General features: G+C 35.8%; 1 protein-coding gene and 1 long non-coding RNA gene across 2 annotated transcripts; both read right to left on the bottom strand.

Moving 5' to 3' along the window:
* Window positions 1–2,618: 2,618 nt before the first annotated feature.
* LOC127082309 (probable histone-arginine methyltransferase 1.3) lies at window positions 2,619–4,807 on the bottom strand. Its single transcript, XM_051022547.1, has 7 exons — window positions 4,799–4,807; window positions 4,584–4,716; window positions 4,361–4,464; window positions 4,172–4,270; window positions 4,004–4,073; window positions 3,693–3,789; window positions 2,619–3,169 (listed from the first exon to the last, which is right to left on the bottom strand). Exons 1-7 carry the CDS (start codon window positions 4,805–4,807, stop codon window positions 3,088–3,090), a joined length of 594 nt encoding a protein of 197 aa, XP_050878504.1. The 3' UTR covers window positions 2,619–3,087.
* Window positions 4,808–4,922: 115 nt separating this feature from the next.
* Window positions 4,923–5,497, bottom strand: LOC127086844 (uncharacterized). Its single transcript, XR_007789653.1, has 3 exons — window positions 5,223–5,497; window positions 5,053–5,119; window positions 4,923–4,983 (listed from the first exon to the last, which is right to left on the bottom strand). It is a non-coding gene; the product is annotated as an uncharacterized LOC127086844 (long non-coding RNA).
* Between the last annotated feature and the right edge of the window lie 17,265 nt (window positions 5,498–22,762).

Genomic DNA, 22,762 nt, shown 5'->3' with positions numbered 1-22,762 from the left:
GCTCCCTATATCTTTTTCATCCCAAAATTTATGTTAAGAGAAGATGATTTGGAAAATGATTTGAATTCGTGTTTATGAATGAAATTAATTTTATTTAGTGTATTATTCATCTACTCAATTAATCAATAATCAAATAGGTCTCATTGTAAGAAAGCCCAAGAGTAAGCTATGTGAGGTTGATGGCGATGCATAAAAGCGATCGACTCACCAAGGTGTTTTTGAAAATGGGCTCGATATTTGAATCGAGAATTGTGGTTTGTGCTTTTTGAAATTGGTTTGAATTGATGGTGAATTGGAATGAAATAAATCAATAAATTTCTAATTAACCAAATTAATTTCTTAAGATTTGATTGAATCAATTAAGTAACTTAATTAAAATTAATTATCAAAATTATTTTACTTAAGCTCAAATAATCATGCTAATTAAAATTAATTAATAGTAATCAATTAATTAAACAAAATTTAAGTTAATTGAATAATTTAATCAAAAGAATGAAAATATCTGATAATGTTGATTTACACAAATTCAATTGGTGTGCTCAAACCGGTTTGTGCGAGATAACAATGATTAATGTTATTTGCAAAATCCAAACGCGGCGAATTATTCTATTAATTTATTGAAGTTTGGCGGTATACCGGCATAAGATTGCCGAATCCGGGAATGAAAATCTCATTTAGAAATGAATTATATTCACAAAGTTCATATTTAATTGTCAAAGATCAATAATGTCATGACAAAATTGGGTCAAAGTCTATATACACTAAAATGTTTCAACAAACAAATGTCAATATAATTATAATTTTTAATAATCACTTATCAATATAATCACAAAATTATGATTAATATTATCTATATTCTACTTAACTTGAACAGAGACCAATTAGCTCAATAATTTGGAACTATGTAAGGAATAAGTTTTAGCCTTGGGATTTTTGTCATAGTAGAAACTAACTTCAATACAGTATAAGATCCAAATGACAGAATAGTGAAATCATTAATCTAAAACCCCAAAAAAAGAAATCTATGTGATTGTAATGTTTGACTACTTGATATGAGAAAAACAAAAACAAACAAAAAAAATATATATTAATCAACTCTATAATATTTACAAAATCGTATCAAACCAAGATTAATGACCAATCTACTGTGACAAACACAATATCAGTTCAGTTTGAAAATTCTCATTAGTTGTCAAGACTTAATATTTATCCATTCATTATAGAACATTATACAAAACTCTCCATGCCGGTCTCCTGTACAAAGCCAAAATACAAGGGTAACCATAACCAATCCTGTGAACTAAATTATGTACGTTCAATACCATAAGTGGAATGCTATGAGAAATTAATTCTTCAGTTTTTTGTTCAGAACGAGAATACCATAAAATCTTAACATATCAGTTTAACATCCCCAATCGAAACAAATCAAAGAAAATAGGAAGATAAGGAAAGAACAAATTCTATTGAATGATTGGAAGGTTACCGGTGAAGGGTGTGGACGGAAGTAGCTAGTCGTGACGGATGGTGGGTGGTTACCGGAGATGGGAAGGAAGAAGACGTCTTCGATGGTGGTGTGACGCGATGAGCTAAGTTCGTCGGACTTTAGCGTCTCCCGGCGGAGGATGAGCCGTTGAGCTTTTCTTAACTATAATCGATTTGGTGTTTTTTTTGTCGTGGTTGTAACAGATCGGATGCTTCTTTTTCAACGAAGATGTAGACTTAGAGAAGGGACCTTTGGTTGTTGTTGTTGGGCGATTGGAGAGCGATAAGAGTTGACGGTGGTGTGGTTTGATTTGGACGGCGAGGGATGGTGTAGTCGCGTTTGTTGTGTGGAGATTAGAGCGGGCGGAATCTGGAAATGAAGATATGAATGGGAAGTGGAGGCGGGGGTTTATTGGCCGTTGTCGGTAGCGTTGAAGAGGTGTCGGCTGTGGATCTTGGACGGAGGAGGTGAAACGGGTGGATCGCGGCGGCCGGAGAGAGTAGATCGTGGGCGAACATGGGTTGTTGTTAGTGGCGAGGGTTGTGATGGTCGTAGGTGGTTCGATTTGGGGAGAGTGGTGGTGACCGGAGGCGGAAATGGTTGAAGGAGGAAGATGAAGTGATTTTTTTGTGAGGGAGAAAAGAGAGAAATGTGAGTGAGGGAAAGCCAGTCTGAGAGAGAGATGAGAGAGTCCTTTCTCTGAATTGTGTTGTGAGTGCCTAGGTATAGGGTAGGGGTGGACATCGGTTGGGTTGGATCGGTTTTCGGGCCCAAATTCCCAATCCGACCTAACCATCGGTTGGAAAAAACATAACCAAAACCGACCGGTTTGCAATTCGGTTATTATCGGTTTCGGTTTTGTTCGGTTCGGTTTCATAATGCGGTTTATTCGGTTTTAAAAATAATTGAGCTCATTCCAAAATAAACCCAACACAAGTGGATTTTATCTAGGATTTAAATAGCACAATTTTATACTAGTCTTTAAACTTTTAGTTTACTTATGAACAAAAAAATAAAACAATATATCTTAAAACTTATGAAATTGCTGCATTTTTCGGAAATGGATTGAACAATCATTGTAGAGGAATGATATCCATGGAGCAACTTAATAAATCTGTAGAGGAATGAATATCCATGGAGCAATTCTAAAACATGAATTATGAAATCAACATTTTACAAAGTAAAATGTTTTGGTACTCTGATTAACAGCCAGTCAGGGGAAGCAAGGTTACAATTTAGTATCATAATATCATTGAAATCCATTAGAATGACAATTGAATCAAATCTAAGCAAGAGATGCTTTAGGTTGGCTTCTTTGCAAACCTGAATACATGATAAACATAAATTTTGTTTTTCATTTTAAACTGCTGCAACTCAAGGCAGCAAAACAATCCTTTTAATTTTATAGATGCATGGGAAGTAGTATTAGATAATGAAAGAAATGCAAATGTGGTGTCTGGGAAATCCTTTTAATTTTAAAGATGTATGAGAAGATGTATTAGATAATGCAAGAAATACAAATGTGGTGTCTTTTTATATATAGGCATACAATTATGCACCACATTAGCATTTTCCACAAACAAAAATTCATCACTAACACACACTCATATACACACGAACACATTACACACCTTGTTAGCAATTTCGATAAACAAATATTCATCAGTGAAAGGCGCCATGTGAATCCTGCACCGGTAAAAATCTCAAGGTTAGGAAAAGACATTAATTAGATGATTAGAAACATTGCGGAGGAAATCAGCATAATTCCAAGCGCCTAGTTGTTTCTATTTTTTAAAGAAAAACACTTGAATTAAAAAAAAAAAAAAGGTTTAAAAACTTGACGACAATCAAATGTTCTTCAGACAAAAATATTTAAAATATATATTAATGATCTCTGAGGAGCACAAACAATTTATTTTGAATGGAAAAATAACCACTACAGGTTTTATAAGCTTATCCAAACAATTCAACAAATTTATTATAGAAATGCCTTTTATAAGATTGTCCAAACAAAATCCTATACCATTGTGCAAAGTATATCATTTAGAACAAGTTAGGATCAACTCCTTGAAACTCATACTTGGCTAAAGAAATTTGAAAAGGAAGATAGTTATCTGGCACTAAACTCCCTTAGTAGAATAATATTGTCATGATCATGTTAGTGTTGCCATGTCCGCTACAATAAACATAAGAAGGGAGCTAAGTTTACCTTCCCACCCCAGGAAACATTTTCCCAGTAGGAGTGAGAAACCTATCTCTGGCAATGACATAAGACTCCAGCATTCTCTCATTAACTAACAAAGTGCCTGCATAACAACAAAGGAATTTTCCCAGCTTATAAAACACTATCATTTCAAAACTTTGTGCAGCAACTTAACATTTAGTTCTACACTACAAAGCAACAAAAGAAAAAAACTACTGTATTTGACAAGACAACATACACATGTTATAAATTCTAAATTGAATAGCAACACTTTTATTTTATCCAGACTTATCAAAGGAATCATAATATGAGCTTACCCATGGGCTCTGAGATCAGAATATCTGCTTTCTCTGGCAACTCAACATCCTCAACTCTACCTTTAATCACCTAAGTAAAATGATTAATATGTAAATTAGTTCGCTGAAAAATAAGATACCTACTGAAAATTGATTGTTATAGCGATAAAACTATGAAATAAATCTCACTGTAATTCGTTGAGCCAGTGTTGGGTTTCCTGCTATAAGTTTACGGGCATATTCTGCCATTTCAGATGCTTCCACAGCATAAACATGTTTTGCACCGGCCTGAAACACCAAGGTTTTTGATTTAGTTAGAGGCAACGACACTATCATATGCTACAACTAGGATTGAGCAAAATTAAGATGTTGAGCTACCTGAGCAGCAAATAATGACAAAATACCGCTACCAGCACCCACATCAACTACTACACGGCCAGTAAAATCAGCCCGGTTCTCAATAACCGCAGCATAATAAGTTCCTATATCATCACACAGGCATTAAACACAGGCATTAAACACAACATTGAAGCATCTGCAAGAATCACAAGCAAACTTAGAGCAATGTACATACAGTTAACTAATCTTATAAAAAGTTTACTGCACCACCAAAAACAGATTAGCATAATCCCAGTATACTGCACCAAAAAGTTTACTGCACCACCAAAAAGTTTACTGCACCACCAAGAGAACATTACACAGGCCATCTCCTCAAGTAACATCATCCCAGTATACTGCACCACCAAAAACAGATTAGCATAACATGCAGTATTCAAACTCAGTTTGTAAGCTTGAGCACAAATGCAAAAGAAATACAAGTGACATTATGTTTGTGTACTTCGGTAAGAACAATTGCATAAGCCCAAGACAACGTGCCTGATGACCAGCAAACGCAGTAGCTACTGAAACGGTTCCATCCTTAGTTTCAAAAAATGACTCCAAAAAGAAAGGCTTGTCTTATTGAATCACAAAGTGACTCCAAAATATTCAAAAATTCACAGCTGCAAATCAAATCAAATCAGTATAGTTAAACCAATGTAAGACATAAAACAAAACTATATTTTTCATACCTAGGCGAGAATTAAACAGGCCCAGCCTGTGTAGGAGCAGCTGCTCCACCAGTAGCTACTTGAAACTCTACAAGTTGTTTAAACATACGTTAAACATATAGCAAGAGGCTTAATTTTAACAAATATTTAAAATAATGTTAAAAGAGACAAAGTTTTCATTAATAACGTACCTGAAACAATTGATTCACTAATCTCATATTCTTCAGTCATATTAAGGACATTTAGATCATTGTCAAAAGGCTTCAACCAGTTTTGAGTACATATAAGCGCTTCGACCATATCTGGACTCAAAGAGCTCCTATAGATATCTAAAATCCTCCCCCCCGTGCTAAAAGCACTTTCTGAGGCTACACTAGAAACAGGTGTTGCCAACACATCCCGAACCAAGGTTGCTAATATAGGATAACGGGTGCAATTTTCCTTCCACCAATTAAGAATACTAAAATTTCCCCCTCCCCGCAACAAGGGTCACCTAAGTACTTCTCTAGTTCATTTTCATTTTCAATTGTGTCTTTTTCCTTCAGATGTTTCTTAAAAGCATTAGCCCTTGTAAAAGGTGATGGTTCTTTTGGTTGGGAAGATGCTTCTCCAAGGGAAGTGCTCCCTGGTGCACTTAAAGGACTAGCCCCAACATTCTTATCATGATCAGATTTATGCCAATTATATAGTTTAAACAAACTAGTTTTGACACATTCAATATTTTTCTTGGCAAGGTCACTAGAATGCCCATACATATCATTAAAAGACCACTCAATATAGTTAAACTTAAACCTAGGATCAAAGATCACTCCATAGTAAAGAAAATGATTCACTTTTCCCACATCCCCCCAATACTTATCATATTTAACCTTCATATGTGAAATCATTGGAGCCACATAAGAATTCAAGTTAAATGAAGCTTCTTGAAGCTCACACAAAATTGAAGACAAGTTATGAAAAGCTAAATGCAAGGACACTTCTTGCGAAGTTGAAAACACTTTGGTTGCCTCATAGAAGGTTTGTAAGAAAACCACAAAAGCCCTAACTTTTTTCCAATCCTGAGAACCGGTGGACCGGTAAGGAGGTCAAAATATTCGATGTATCCAGGATCCTCATCAATCATATTGTCAAATGCAGCTTCAAACTTTTCAGCAGCATCCAACATTAGGTAAGTGGAATTCCACCTTGTAGAAACATCAAGACAAAGTTTTTTTTTACAAGTTATGCCCGCAAGTTCAACACACTCCTTAAACTTCATAGCTCTTTGTGGAGAAGACCTTACAAACCTAACAGCAGTGCGAACTGATTCAATAGACCCTTCATGTTCTTTTTCACCATCTCTCACTACCAAGTTCAAGACATGGGCAGCACACCTCATATGCAAATAATCACCTACACCCAGTAAAGCATTCTTGCTCTTAAGTCTTCTATCCAAATAACTCACAGCCACATCATTTGCTGTTGCGTTATCCAGGGTAATTGTAGACACTTTCCTAAGCCCCCATTCCCTCAAAACGTCCTCGACTTTCATGCCAATGGTATCACCTTTGTGATTTGGAACTAAAGAGAAACTAATAATTTTTTTTTGGTACTTCCAAGCAGTGTCAATGAAGTGTGCAGTGGTGGCCATATAACTAAGGTTTTGTATCGAAGTCCAACAGTCTGTGGTTAGTGCAACCCTAGTACAATCAGATTTAAAAAAGGCTTTAAGACGTGACTTTTCAGCTAGGTAAAGCTGAAAACAATCCCTAGCAACGGTCCTCCTAGTAGGGATAGCCATTTGGGGTTGCAATTGTTTACACATTTGCTTAAAACCAACACCCTCAACCACTCTAAAGGAATGTTCATCAAGGATAACAAAGGTATTAATGGCCTTCCTACAGGCTGCAGCATTAAACCTTTGACTAGTTGGAACTAAAAACCCACCCTCGCCGCTTACAAGGTTTGTCTGATTGGGGTCTTTCAACAAAAGGGCAGGGTTTTTGTAACACACTTTCGAGTGAGCTAGCATGTTAGAAGTACCATGTGTTTTAGGGTCACATCGGTACCTTTTATGACAGTGTTTACACGCGGCTATAGGTTCAGGCTCATCCGGTAAAATGTTAAACTCTTCCCAAACCGTAGAAGTTTTTCTACTACCACTAGCATTAGGTTTCCTTTTTCGAAGTGGAGGGAGTGCAGTACCAGCAGCTGCTCCTATAATTCATACATTTAAAAATGACAGCATAACATGTATCACTTATTAAACAAACACTCAGTATAAAAATGACAGGTGATGGCATTACCTTGACTCACTCCTTGATCTACAACTCCGCTAGGAACTCCAACTCCTTGCAAGCTAGGAACTCCAACTCCTTGCAAGCTACTTTTGCCGCGCTCCATCTTCCAGTACCAAAACACAACCAACAAAACAAGAATTGTCAATTAGAAACATAAAGGTGGGTGCCGGAAGTCTAATGACCTATAAGAGATCTGCCAATTTATGGATGGTGGAAGCATAAAAGATGGTAATGTGCATATCAGAATTCGGAAGTGCAGACCTCAAGAAACAATATCTACTTAGAAATCATTTGTTTTTGTTGGTCGGTATAGATTAATATAAAAGTTGAGTGAGTTTTGTAAGATTGGTCACTAAAATTTTCACCTGTGTACATATATAATTGTCAAAATGATTATATAAAATCTCAACATTTTGATAATATCTCGGGAAGTTTTACACTTGTATGTACTGAAGTAGATAGTATAGAAACATGTACTGTTTTTCTCCTCACTTCCATATTCTTGCTTTTCTCTTCATTCATTTAGGCATGTGTTTTAAAACTATGATCAATCTTGTATGTGCTCAATTAGTAATGATTTGTGAACATATTGTTTAATGGTGGAATGCATGTAGTCTCAGTTTCTCTAATTTTTCTTATCACGTTATGAATGCATTTGAAGCTTGTGAGGCCCAACGGTACATATTACACTCATATTAAAAAGTGATGAAAAATCATTTGAAAAAAGAAGTGTGATTACAGAAAACTAGTACCAGAAGTGTGATTACCGAATTCTACTTCATATCCTTTAATATACCAACGCGCACCAATAATTTTCCTGCCATTATATGAAAGGATAAATGTTTAAGAACTGCATCTACTATAGCAGAACTAGAAATAAATTTAATGATATGCATCCACTGCTTCTTGACATACAGTGTTGTTGAGTAGGCAACCCAAACTCAAATTTCTCTTCAGATGCAAGACTTATGTAAGAAAATGATTATTTCTTCATAGCAGTAACTTGTGTAATGCTTGAAAAAAGTGATTTCAAACTTGTGTAAGAAAATGATTATTTCTTCATAGCAGTAACTAATGATTCTTCATACTATGATAACGCAACAGCAAATGAAAAAAGTGATAGCAGTAACTTGTGTAATGCTTGAAAAAAGTGATTTCAAACTTGTGTAAGAAAATGATTATTTCTTCATAGCAGTAACTAATGATTCTTCATTTGCTGTTGCGTTATCCAGTAGTTATAGCTTTAAAAATCACTTTTTAAAAATCACTTTTTATTTGAACAGCTAGTTATTAGTAGCTATAGATAACATGAAGTTTATAACGGCCAAGAGTAAAACCTCAGGCTTCTTATTCCGGAAGTTGTCGGCGAGCTGAGTAGGAACAATATTTACCGACAACACCTTCACAAAATCAATCTGAAGAAGCAGTTTTAGAATCGGAGTTAAAACAAAACAAAGTCAAACCCATCAGAAATAGTTCAACCAAACTTAACATTTCAACCATAGTCAGAGAGAAAGAGAGGGAAAGAGAGAAAGAAAGATAAGGAGTAACTTACATCGGTGGTGATTTGTGGTTGAATAATGGACGGCGACGGTTCTTCGTTAAACAATGAAACCACGAACTAGCATCAACCGAAAAATTGGAAGGTAGAAAGAGTTAGTTCTTAAACGATGAAACCACGAACTGGAAATTGAAAGGATGAACCCTAGAATCAACCGATTACCTGAGAGAATGATGAACCCTAGCGGAGTAACATTGCTGTTTGTGCGTATGAATCTCACGAAGAAGTGGAACTAATGAATTGAGATTTGAGACTGAGAGAAGTGATGAACCCTAACGTTGCTGTTTCTACTGAACCCTAGCGAAGAAGTGGTCTATAACATAATTTGAAATTTCTACTGAACCGGTCGGTTTAGGATATCATCGGGTCCATAAATTCAAACCTAAACCGACCGGTTTAACCCATGTGAACCCAAGATTATTCAAACCGTCAAACCGAAAAACCGACTCACCCGAACCGGTGTCTAAGGGGCCACACGGTTTGGTCGGTTTGGGCTGGGTTTCATTAATTTGTCCAGCGCTAGTATAGGGAATTATGAGAGAGAGACGTGTGAGTTTGTTATGAGTGGAGTGAGGTGAGGTGCCAGCTGTGCGGAGTGAAAAGAGACGTTGAATAGGCTGACGTAGCGCTGGACAAATTAATGAAACCCAGCCCAAACCGACCAAACCGTGTGGCCCCTTAGACACCGGTTCGGGTGAGTCGGTTTTTCGGTTTGACGGTTTGAATAATCTTGGGTTCACATGGGTTAAACCGGTCGGTTTAGGTTTGAATTTATGGACCCGATGATATCCTAAACCGACCGGTTCAGTAGAAATTTCAAATTATGTTATAGACCACTTCTTCGCTAGGGTTCAGTAGAAACAGCAACGTTAGGGTTCATCACTTCTCTCAGTCTCAAATCTCAATTCATTAGTTCCACTTCTTCGTGAGATTCATACGCACAAACAGCAATGTTACTCCGCTAGGGTTCATCATTCTCTCAGGTAATCGGTTGATTCTAGGGTTCATCCTTTCAATTTCCAGTTCGTGGTTTCATCGTTTAAGAACTAACTCTTTCTACCTTCCAATTTTTCGGTTGATGCTAGTTCGTGGTTTCATTGTTTAACGAAGAACCGTCGCCGTCCATTATTCAACCACAAATCACCACCGATGTAAGTTACTCCTTATCTTTCTTTCTCTCTTTCCCTCTCTTTCTCTCTGACTATGGTTGAAATGTTAAGTTTGGTTGAACTATTTCTGATGGGTTTGACTTTGTTTTGTTTTAACTCCGATTCTAAAACTGCTTCTTCAGATTGATTTTGTGAAGGTGTTGTCGGTAAATATTGTTCCTACTCAGCTCGCCGACAACTTCCGGAATAAGAAGCCTGAGGTTTTACTCTTGGCCGTTATAAACTTCATGTTATCTATAGCTACTAATAACTAGCTGTTCAAATAAAAAGTGATTTTTAAAAAGTGATTTTTAAAGCTATAACTACTGGATAACGCAACAGCAAATGAAGAATCATTAGTTACTGCTATGAAGAAATAATCATTTTCTTACACAAGTTTGAAATCACTTTTTTCAAGCATTACACAAGTTACTGCTATCACTTTTTTCATTTGCTGTTGCGTTATCATAGTATGAAGAATCATTAGTTACTGCTATGAAGAAATAATCATTTTCTTACACAAGTTTGAAATCACTTTTTTCAAGCATTACACAAGTTACTGCTATGAAGAAATAATCATTTTCTTACATAAGTCTTGCATCTGAAGAGAAATTTGAGTTTGGGTTGCCTACTCAACAACACTGTATGTCAAGAAGCAGTGGATGCATATCATTAAAATTTATTTCTAGTTCTGCTATAGTAGATGCAGTTCTTAAACATTTATCCTTTCATATAATGGCAGGAAAATTATTGGTGCGCGTTGGTATATTAAAGGATATGAAGTAGAATTCGGTAATCACACTTCTGGTACTAGTTTTCTGTAATCACACTTCTTTTTTCAAATGATTTTTCATCACTTTTTAATATGAGTGTAATATGTACCGTTGGGCCTCACAAGCTTCAAATGCATTCATAACGTGATAAGAAAAATTAGAGAAACTGAGACTACATGCATTCCACCATTAAACAATATGTTCACAAATCATTACTAATTGAGCACATACAAGATTGATCATAGTTTTAAAACACATGCCTAAATGAATGAAGAGAAAAGCAAGAATATGGAAGTGAGGAGAAAAACAGTACATGTTTCTATACTATCTACTTCAGTACATACAAGTGTAAAACTTCCCGAGATATTATCAAAATGTTGAGATTTTATATAATCATTTTGACAATTATATATGTACACAGGTGAAAATTTTAGTGACCAATCTTACAAAACTCACTCAACTTTTATATTAATCTATACCGACCAACAAAAACAAATGATTTCTAAGTAGATATTGTTTCTTGAGGTCTGCACTTCCGAATTCTGATATGCACATTACCATCTTTTATGCTTCCACCATCCATAAATTGGCAGATCTCTTATAGGTCATTAGACTTCCGGCACCCACCTTTATGTTTCTAATTGACAATTCTTGTTTTGTTGGTTGTGTTTTGGTACTGGAAGATGGAGCGCGGCAAAAGTAGCTTGCAAGGAGTTGGAGTTCCTAGCTTGCAAGGAGTTGGAGTTCCTAGCGGAGTTGTAGATCAAGGAGTGAGTCAAGGTAATGCCATCACCTGTCATTTTTATACTGAGTGTTTGTTTAATAAGTGATACATGTTATGCTGTCATTTTTAAATGTATGAATTATAGGAGCAGCTGCTGGTACTGCACTCCCTCCACTTCGAAAAAGGAAACCTAATGCTAGTGGTAGTAGAAAAACTTCTACGGTTTGGGAAGAGTTTAACATTTTACCGGATGAGCCTGAACCTATAGCCGCGTGTAAACACTGTCATAAAAGGTACCGATGTGACCCTAAAACACATGGTACTTCTAACATGCTAGCTCACTCGAAAGTGTGTTACAAAAACCCTGCCCTTTTGTTGAAAGACCCCAATCAGACAAACCTTGTAAGCGGCGAGGGTGGGTTTTTAGTTCCAACTAGTCAAAGGTTTAATGCTGCAGCCTGTAGGAAGGCCATTAATACCTTTGTTATCCTTGATGAACATTCCTTTAGAGTGGTTGAGGGTGTTGGTTTTAAGCAAATGTGTAAACAATTGCAACCCCAAATGGCTATCCCTACTAGGAGGACCGTTGCTAGGGATTGTTTTCAGCTTTACCTAGCTGAAAAGTCACGTCTTAAAGCCTTTTTTAAATCTGATTGTACTAGGGTTGCACTAACCACAGACTGTTGGACTTCGATACAAAACCTTAGTTATATGGCCACCACTGCACACTTCATTGACACTGCTTGGAAGTACCAAAAAAAAATTATTAGTTTCTCTTTAGTTCCAAATCACAAAGGTGATACCATTGGCATGAAAGTCGAGGACGTTTTGAGGGAATGGGGGCTTAGGAAAGTGTCTACAATTACCCTGGATAACGCAACAGCAAATGATGTGGCTGTGAGTTATTTGGATAGAAGACTTAAGAGCAAGAATGCTTTACTGGGTGTAGGTGATTATTTGCATATGAGGTGTGCTGCCCATGTCTTGAACTTGGTAGTGAGAGATGGTGAAAAAGAACATGAAGGGTCTATTGAATCAGTTCGCACTGCTGTTAGGTTTGTAAGGTCTTCTCCACAAAGAGCTATGAAGTTTAAGGAGTGTGTTGAACTTGCGGGCATAACTTGTAAAAAAAAACTTTGTCTTGATGTTTCTACAAGGTGGAATTCCACTTACCTAATGTTGGATGCTGCTGAAAAGTTTGAAGCTGCATTTGACAATATGATTGATGAGGATCCTGGATACATCGAATATTTTGACCTCCTTACCGGTCCACCCGGTTCTCAGGATTGGAAAAAAGTTAGGGCTTTTGTGGTTTTCTTACAAACCTTCTATGAGGCAACCAAAGTGTTTTCAACTTCGCAAGAAGTGTCCTTGCATTTAGCTTTTCATAACTTGTCTTCAATTTTGTGTGAGCTTCAAGAAGCTTCATTTAACTTGAATTCTTATGTGGCTCCAATGATTTCACATATGAAGGTTAAATATGATAAGTATTGGGGGGATGTGGGAAAAGTGAATCATTTTCTTTACTATGGAGTGATCTTTGATCCTAGGTTTAAGTTTAACTATATTGAGTGGTCTTTTAATGATATGTATGGGCATTCTAGTGACCTTGCCAAGAAAAATATTGAATGTGTCAAAACTAGTTTGTTTAAACTATATAATTGGCATAAATCTGATCATGATAAGAATGTTGGGGCTAGTCCTTTAAGTGCACCAGGGAGCACTTCCCTTGGAGAAGCATCTTCCCAACCAAAAGAACCATCACCTTTTACAAGGGCTAATGCTTTTAAGAAACATCTGAAGGAAAAAGACACAATTGAAAATGAAAATGAACTAGAGAAGTACTTAGGTGACCCTTGTTGCGGGGAGGGGGAAAATTTTAGTATTCTTAATTGGTGGAAGGAAAATTGCACCCGTTATCCTATATTAGCAACCTTGGTTCGGGATGTGTTGGCAACACCTGTTTCTAGTGTAGCCTCAGAAAGTGCTTTTAGCACGGGGGGGAGGATTTTAGATATCTATAGGAGCTCTTTGAGTCCAGATATGGTCGAAGCGCTTATATGTACTCAAAACTGGTTGAAGCCTTTTGACAATGATCTAAATGTCCTTAATATGACTGAAGAATATGAGATTAGTGAATCAATTGTTTCAGGTACGTTATTAATGAAAACTTTGTCTCTTTTAACATTATTTTAAATATTTGTTAAAATTAAGCCTCTTGCTATATGTTTAACGTATGTTTAAACAACTTGTAGAGTTTCAAGTAGCTACTGGTGGAGCAGCTGCTCCTACACAGGCTGGGCCTGTTTAATTCTCGCCTAGGTATGAAAAATATAGTTTTGTTTTATGTCTTACATTGGTTTAACTATACTGATTTGATTTGATTTGCAGCTGTGAATTTTTGAATATTTTGGAGTCACTTTGTGATTCAATAAGACAAGCCTTTCTTTTTTGGAGTCATTTTTTGAAACTAAGGATGGAACCGTTTCAGTAGCTACTGCGTTTGCTGGTCATCAGGCACGTTGTCTTGGGCTTATGCAATTGTTCTTACCGAAGTACACAAACATAATGTCACTTGTATTTCTTTTGCATTTGTGCTCAAGCTTACAAACTGAGTTTGAATACTGCATGTTATGCTAATCTGTTTTTGGTGGTGCAGTATACTGGGATGATGTTACTTGAGGAGATGGCCTGTGTAATGTTCTCTTGGTGGTGCAGTAAACTTTTTGGTGGTGCAGTAAACTTTTTGGTGCAGTATACTGGGATTATGCTAATCTGTTTTTGGTGGTGCAGTAAACTTTTTATAAGATTAGTTAACTGTATGTACATTGCTCTAAGTTTGCTTGTGATTCTTGCAGATGCTTCAATGTTGTGTTTAATGCCTGTGTTTAATGCCTGTGTGATGATATAGGAACTTATTATGCTGCGGTTATTGAGAACCGGGCTGATTTTACTGGCCGTGTAGTAGTTGATGTGGGTGCTGGTAGCGGTATTTTGTCATTATTTGCTGCTCAGGTAGCTCAACATCTTAATTTTGCTCAATCCTAGTTGTAGCATATGATAGTGTCGTTGCCTCTAACTAAATCAAAAACCTTGGTGTTTCAGGCCGGTGCAAAACATGTTTATGCTGTGGAAGCATCTGAAATGGCAGAATATGCCCGTAAACTTATAGCAGGAAACCCAACACTGGCTCAACGAATTACAGTGAGATTTATTTCATAGTTTTATCGCTATAACAATCAATTTTCAGTAGGTATCTTATTTTTCAGCGAACTAATTTACATATTAATCATTTTACTTAGGTGATTAAAGGTAGAGTTGAGGATGTTGAGTTGCCAGAGAAAGCAGATATTCTGATCTCAGAGCCCATGGGTAAGCTCATATTATGATTCCTTTGATAAGTCTGGATAAAATAAAAGTGTTGCTATTCAATTTAGAATTTATAACATGTGTATGTTGTCTTGTCAAATACAGTAGTTTTTTTCTTTTGTTGCTTTGTAGTGTAGAACTAAATGTTAAGTTGCTGCACAAAGTTTTGAAATGATAGTGTTTTATAAGCTGGGAAAATTCCTTTGTTGTTATGCAGGCACTTTGTTAGTTAATGAGAGAATGCTGGAGTCTTATGTCATTGCCAGAGATAGGTTTCTCACTCCTACTGGGAAAATGTTTCCTGGGGTGGGAAGGTAAACTTAGCTCCCTTTCTTATGTTTATTGTAGCGGACATGGCAACACTAACATGATCATGACAATATTATTCTACTAAGGGAGTTTAGTGCCAGATAACTATCTTCCTTTTCAAATTTCTTTAGCCAAGTATGAGTTTTCAAGGAGTTGATCCTAACTTGTTCTAAATGATATACTTTGCACAATGGTATAGGATTTTGTTTGGACAATCTTATAAAAGGCATTTCTATAATAAATTTGTTGAATTGTTTGGATAAGCTTATAAAACCTGTAGTGGTTATTTTTCCATTCAAAATAAATTGTTTGTGCTCCTCAGAGATCATTAATATATATTTTTAAATATTTTTTGTCTGAAGAACATTTGATTGTCGTCAAGTTTTTAAACCTTTTTTTTTATTTTTTAATTCAAGTGTTTTTCTTTAAAAAATAGAAACAACTAGGCGCTTGGAATTATGCTGATTTCCTCCGCAATGTTTCTAATCATCTAATTAATGTCTTTTCCTAACCTTGAGATTTTTACCGGTGCAGGATTCACATGGCGCCTTTCACTGATGAATATTTGTTTATCGAAATTGCTAACAAGGTGTGTAATGTGTTCGTGTGTATATGAGTGTGTGTTAGTGATGAATTTTTGTTTGTGGAAAATGCTAATGTGGTGCATAATTGTATGCCTATATATAAAAAGACACCACATTTGTATTTCTTGCATTATCTAATACATCTTCTCATACATCTTTAAAATTAAAAGGATTTCCCAGACACCACATTTGCATTTCTTTCATTATCTAATACTACTTCCCATGCATCTATAAAATTAAAAGGATTGTTTTGCTGCCTTGAGTTGCAGCAGTTTAAAATGAAAAACAAAATTTATGTTTATCATGTATTCAGGTTTGCAAAGAAGCCAACCTAAAGCATCTCTTGCTTAGATTTGATTCAATTGTCATTCTAATGGATTTCAATGATATTATGATACTAAATTGTAACCTTGCTTCCCCTGACTGGCTGTTAATCAGAGTACCAAAACATTTTACTTTGTAAAATGTTGATTTCATAATTCATGTTTTAGAATTGCTCCATGGATATTCATTCCTCTACAGATTTATTAAGTTGCTCCATGGATATCATTCCTCTACAATGATTGTTCAATCCATTTCCGAAAAATGCAGCAATTTCATAAGTTTTAAGATATATTGTTTTATTTTTTTGTTCATAAGTAAACTAAAAGTTTAAAGACTAGTATAAAATTGTGCTATTTAAATCCTAGATAAAATCCACTTGTGTTGGGTTTATTTTGGAATGAGCTCAATTATTTTTAAAACCGAATAAACCGCATTATGAAACCGAACCGAACAAAACCGAAACCGATAATAACCGAATTGCAAACCGGTCGGTTTTGGTTATGTTTTTTCCAACCGATGGTTAGGTCGGATTGGGAATTTGGGCCCGAAAACCGATCCAACCCAACCGATGTCCACCCCTAGGCTGACGTTTTTTAGAAGGGATCCAATGCAATGCTCGTTATTCATTTTTGAAATTTGGAAATTATAAAGTATTTGGCAATTATTTTAAAAAGTAAAATCAATTCACCAAATATAAATTCAAACTAATTATGTAATTAATTCTAATTCATAAAAATAAATTCCAATTAATTATTTAATTAATTCTAATTTATTCAAATGATATCTTGATTAGAAAAATAAAAATAAATGGATCAAAAAATGAATGAAGATCGGGCGGGAATTTGCCCGAAAAATTAAATCGGACACACTAAAATGATCAGCATAAAATATATTTATTGAAAAAATACGACACTTCTTTAAATTTTTGAAATAAATTTGCACCAGTTAAAAGGTTCAGGCGGGTCAAAATGCAACCGAAATAGTCGCTGAAAAAATACAACGAGTACACCAGATTAAACTACATGAACCGTAGATTAATAATACTGGTGTCTGTAATTTTAATTTTGAAACTTTTTACCCGCTGATTTGTGCATGTTCTTGAGAAATAATTCAACCGATTTGTATGTATTTTCAATAAATTTATCCTGACTGATATTCTAGGTATTATTTATAATGGAATGTATGTCATGCTATGCATATGATACAAATTAAAAATGAAATTAATTTTATGAAAATTTAAATATGCCCGGACAAAATTGGGGTATGACAGGTTTTTGCTTTTGTTGTCGTCGTTTTTTTTTTTTTGTTTTTGTTGTTTACTTGTGTGTACAGAGTGATGAGAAATGGTTGGAGGAATCCGAGATCGATGGTAGTGGATGAAAGACACCCCTCATACTTATTCTGATAAGGTACCCCGGAAGTTGATGCAACCATGAGAAAGTAAAGTCGGACACAATTTGGTGACACTGGACCAAGAGAGCGGTATGGTAGAACCGAATCAGAAAAGAAACCACATGACACTAGGAGGCTTCAGAGCTTGTAAGGCTAACCAACATGGTGAGAATACAAAAGTCAAACACTAAACATTAGCATAAGAGTTCAGCCAGGTATGACTCTACCACTCTGATTTTGCGTATGTTCTTTTGACACTTCACAGCATGACAACACACACTGAGGCAAGTTGTTTGTTTAGCCCAGAGCCTTTCTAGCCATCCCTATTTGTATGTTTTCCCTTCGTGAACCCCGTTGAGCCTTAGCCATTTTATTCATAATAAACCCCATGTTAACCACTAATCATTCATTTCTTCCATCACTCGGCATGATTGTTGTGAGTTACAAGATGTGCATAAAGCTAAGTTTGGGGTGGTAATCTTGAAAGATAGGGCAAGTGCATAATAAGAGATCCCTAAGTAATACAAAAAGAAGAGATATGTGTATGTCCAAAAAGAAAAAGAAAAACAAAAGAGAAAAATGCATTTGCCGAGACTTAAGACTCTAACACCTATAAAATGCTCACAAAGAATTGAGTTGAAAAGAGTCAAAAGGTGAATTTAACCCCAGAGTATAAGTTATGCACGAAAAAAAAAGAAAGAAAAAATCACACAACATGAATGTCGAGTTCAAAACCATTTGTTATCCATTTCTGTGTTCATCCCACCGTACCCAAGCCCCATTACAACCTAAAAGACATCGTAAAGTGTGTGGAATCTGCTGTTGTAGTGAAATTAGAATGTATTCAAATTTAAGAGTTTGGTATTGCATACTGTGCTGTGAGTGTAAACACCCTAACCATGAGAGATGTTGTGAGTGTGTGAAAAAGCTTGCAGGTAACGAGGCTTCTGATGTGGAAATGTGGCGAACTGTCTGAGTCGGGAAAATCGGAAACTTGATTGGAAAGGAAGAACACAAATTGTGAAGGACAAGGTTGCATTGTGGAAAATGAATTCGTGGGTGACCTTTGTTTGGACTCAATACATCACTTGAGGACAAGCAATGAGACAAGTTTGGGGTTGTGATCGGTCACCATTTCCATTGAATTCCCACCTTTAATCCGACATATTTTCATCACTTTGGTAAGATTTGTGTTTGTTTATAGTTGTTTCATAGTCATTTATCATGTTTTGTTAGTTTGTTATCGCATTTCACTTTATTACATGTTTATGTCAAAAAGTCTCTTTTATGCTTCAATTTGGTAGTGTTATTGTCACAGGTCGTTGCACAGGTTTAAAAGAACTAATAGTGGAGTTGTGGATGCTCAGAAAGGCAAAAATATGAAGATACAGCAGGTCAACACGGGCCCCCGTGTGCAACAACACGGCCCGTGTTGTTTGTCAGGAAAAGAAAGCTCGGAGAGGAAAAACAGAGGGTTAACACGGGCACCCGTGTGAATCCACACGGCCCGTGTTGATGCCTCTGTAGCTTGCTCTGAAAATACTCATGTTGGAGAGCACACACGGGCACCCGTGTGAATCCACACGGCCCGTGTTGATGGGCGCGACTAAGAAACTTCAATTTTTGTCATGTGGATCTATTCTGCTCATTAAGGGTATTTTTGACTTTTTGCTTGGGGAAAATCGATCTGAAACTATTAGAAGACTTGGGAGAGAGAGGAGAAGATACTTTTTGACGTACGAAAGAAAACACTGCACTGAAAAGATAGCTACTACGGAGGATTTGAAGACGGCGAGATTCAAGGGCATCGACCATTGAAGATCAAAATCTCCTAGTTCTTTGTAATGTTTAATTTTCACACTATGATTTCTTTGAATACTATGAGAGGCTAAACCCCCCATGTTAGGGGGGTGGTTCTGATTTGATCGTATGTTATGAATTTGAACAAATGATTTCCTTATTACCATGTTACGTATTTCAATTCAATTGTGTGATGTTATTATGCTTTTGTATCAGACAAATACAATTTGATTTATGACTATCAATAACAGGATTGTGATTGTTAGGGTTTTCACACAATTGGATTTATAATTGCATCATCTAGGACTAGTAACTTTTGTAAATCACCGCAAACCCCGATATTGTTTATGATTAAAGCCAAGGATTTATTGAATGGACATTTGATAAGAATTGGTAGTTTAATAGTTTCTTCTTTAAGGACTTAAGGAAGAACATTATGAGGTTAGGTAATTGACTGTTTCATGTGTATTAAGGAAATCTTGACTGAATTCATAACTGGTTAAATCAACCATTCACCCTAGCATGTTTTATCTTAATCAATTATATTTTACTACTGTCTTTTGTGTTTATTGTTAAAATTCCCAAAACAACCAAACCATTCTCTTTTTGTTCTAATAGAATCAAAGTAAAATAAGTATTTCCTACGCAATCCCTGAGATCGATACTTGGAAATAAAACTCCTTATTACTACATCGGTAAAAATAGTACACTTGCTATTTTTCCGATCAAGTGTGACAACCCATTTATATAATTTTCATCAATTTCTTTATAAATTTTCATTTGTTTCAATTATGTCTCAACTTAAATAATCTATATTAGCCATTATATACTAAACATATTCCTGAGTATTTAAGGTTGGAAAGAAAAAGGAACTGAAAGGTGATAGAGAATATCAGAAGCAAGTTCGAGTTGGGATACAATAATCTTGAGTATCAGTATTCTCACAAAATAAGACACATACATAAGTAATGTTATCAATGGAAAAGGGATAATAAAGACAAGAATGGTAAGTATAAACAAAGAGATCATGATGATGATCATGTTACTATTTCTACTAGTGATGATCTTGTTATTCTCTGTGATCACGAGTGGTGTTAGTCTTGTATCAAACGAGAGCATGTGGATAGTTGACAACGGTGATACATTGCATGTTACACCAAGGAATGAGTTATTCATATCTTATACTTCTTGTGACTTTAAAGCGTTGAAGATGGGTAATGATAATGTATCTAAGGTAATTGGTGTTGGTGATGTTTGCTTGCAAACCAACATGGGAATGCAATTGTTTCTTAGAGGTGTCAAACATGCTTTAGATGCCCGCTTTAATTTGATCTCTGTGCATATACTTGACGATTATGGTTATGACAATCAATTTGGTTATGGAAAGTGGAAACTCAACAAAGGTAACTTGGTTATGGTTAGATGGGAGAAACTTTATAAACTATATATATTGGAAAAGCTTTGGGTTATAGGGACAATGTGAAGCTATCGACATGGAAACATCTTTATGACACTGAAGACTTAGTCATATTAGTGAAAATGGGTTGAATTTTTTGGCTGAAAATGATATTCTTCTAAGATTAAAGAATGCATATTTGGAGAAGTGTTCTCATTGCATGGCTATTAAGCATACTAGAGTATCCTTCAAGAGACGTCCTCCCTAAAGAAAGTCAAAGTTGCTTCAATTGGTATATTCTGATGTTTGTGGTCCATTAAAGTTAAATCTGAAGGTGAGAAAAACAAGAAAGGGGGGGTTTGAATTGTTAGGAAAAATAAGCGCTTTTCAAAAAGAAAATCACACAAGGATTTTATACTGGTTCGCTTATAACACAAAGCTACTCCAGTCCACCCGGCCAAGGTGATTTCGCCTTCAACAAGGACTTAATCCATTAATCTTGAAAGATTACAAACAACACCTAAGAGAGAAGAAAATCTCTTAGTCTTCTCAAGTATACAGACCACACAAAGTCACTTGAGGAAATCAAACAAATAAAAGATACAAGATATGTAATCTAGAGTGCTTCTAGGAAAGCAAGTATTACAAACTTAAGAACAGATTTTTCACTTAATAAGCAAAAGCTTAGTGAAATTCTTTGAGAGCAAAGATGATTTTCTTGAGCGTGAAATAATTCAGTAGTTTGGCTAGTTGATTTCTTATTGCTGAATGTTGATTGCAGCTCTATTTATATATGAGTTGAAGTAGTGGTTGAATCTGGTGGATATTAAACTGAGTTTACTCCATCACTTAAATAGCTTCTGCAGTTTAACTTTTCGTCTTTGAAGTGACTACTTACCACAAGTAGTATCTTCTCTCTTGGAAGTGGAGATTAACGTCTCTTTCTCTGTTTAGGAAATCTATTTGAAAATCTTTACTTGACTTGAACGTTATTTCTTCATGATTAGCAAATCCATAATCAGAGTATTTGTGTTTTCTGGAGAATCTTGGAATCTTGCTTCTGATGTTGATCTCTTGAGAGTTCAGATGGCGCTGATAACTTTCAGAATATACAGATAACGTTTCTCCAGAATCAGAGCTTCTAGACTTTACTTCATGTTCAGATGCTTCTGATACTTTGCAGTTTTGTCCAGAGTCAGAGCTTCTAGACTTTCTTGAACGTGCTTCCACTTCAGATTGCTCCTAATACTCTAGAATTTGTATCTGATCTTGTTGTACATCTGATGACATCATCAGATTCATTTCTTCTTTCTTTAGAACCCTGCACACTTAGAAACTTTTCGTTAGGGTGCCATTTTTGGTTTCATCCTTTGTTATCATCAAAATCAAGGAATCTGTTGTAGAACAATTTTTGTTCTTACAATCTTCCCCTTTTTGATGATGACAAAACAACTTAAAATAGCAGATGAAACATGAATAAAATAAGATCAGATAGACAAAAGCTCCCCCTGAGTTAGTGCTAGGGAGTTCAGAAGTTCTTACCAGAGCTTTCCAAGTAATGAGATGTCTGAAAACTTTCTGCAATTTCTTAAATTTAATGTTAGAGCTATTTAATCAGAGTTATTTTTATCAGAGCTATTTCTACAATTGTTGCAGAGTGCATAAGGTTTTTAGACAATTTTCATCAGAGCTATTTAATGATTTCTCCCCCTTTTTTGTCAGAATCAAAAAGACATAGAAAATAAATAATTGAAGAGAAAAACAAAACATTGTATTAAAATATAGCAGAAACGAAAAACCAAGAGAACACAAGACATCAGAGTCAGCAAAACAAGAAAGCAAAAACAAGAAGGCAAGCAAAACAAAAAATCCTAAGTGCCTAAGGGTTCTGAGGCAATTTCTGCAAGATCATGGCAAGCATCTTCTGGATGTTCTCATTGACAGTATCTTGCTTGTCCATTCTGTCTCGGAGGATGTTCTGATCTTCCTTAAGGTCCTTCAGAGTCTGAAGGATCATGGGAACAGCAGTTGAAGACTCCCCCTGAGTCAGAGCCTGCTGGGCTTCAGCTTCT

Source organism: Lathyrus oleraceus, chromosome 5 (assembly GCF_024323335.1).
Source record: "Lathyrus oleraceus cultivar Zhongwan6 chromosome 5, CAAS_Psat_ZW6_1.0, whole genome shotgun sequence".
Classification (NCBI taxonomy): domain Eukaryota; kingdom Viridiplantae; phylum Streptophyta; class Magnoliopsida; order Fabales; family Fabaceae; genus Lathyrus; species Lathyrus oleraceus.
The sequence above is the reverse complement of the archived record's forward strand: the minus strand, read 5'-3'. Positions and strand labels throughout refer to the sequence as shown.

What these genes read in the sequence shown, in the direction of transcription:
- LOC127082309 (XM_051022547.1), bottom strand. An exon ending in AATCTGTTTTTGGTGGTGCA is followed by an intron (nt 4,465 to 4,583) that starts GTAAACTTTTTA and finishes GTGATGATATAG; the next exon opens with GAACTTATTATGCTGCGGTT. An exon ending in ATGTTTCCTGGGGTGGGAAG is followed by an intron (nt 3,170 to 3,692) that starts GTAAACTTAGCT and finishes TTACCGGTGCAG; the next exon opens with GATTCACATGGCGCCTTTCA.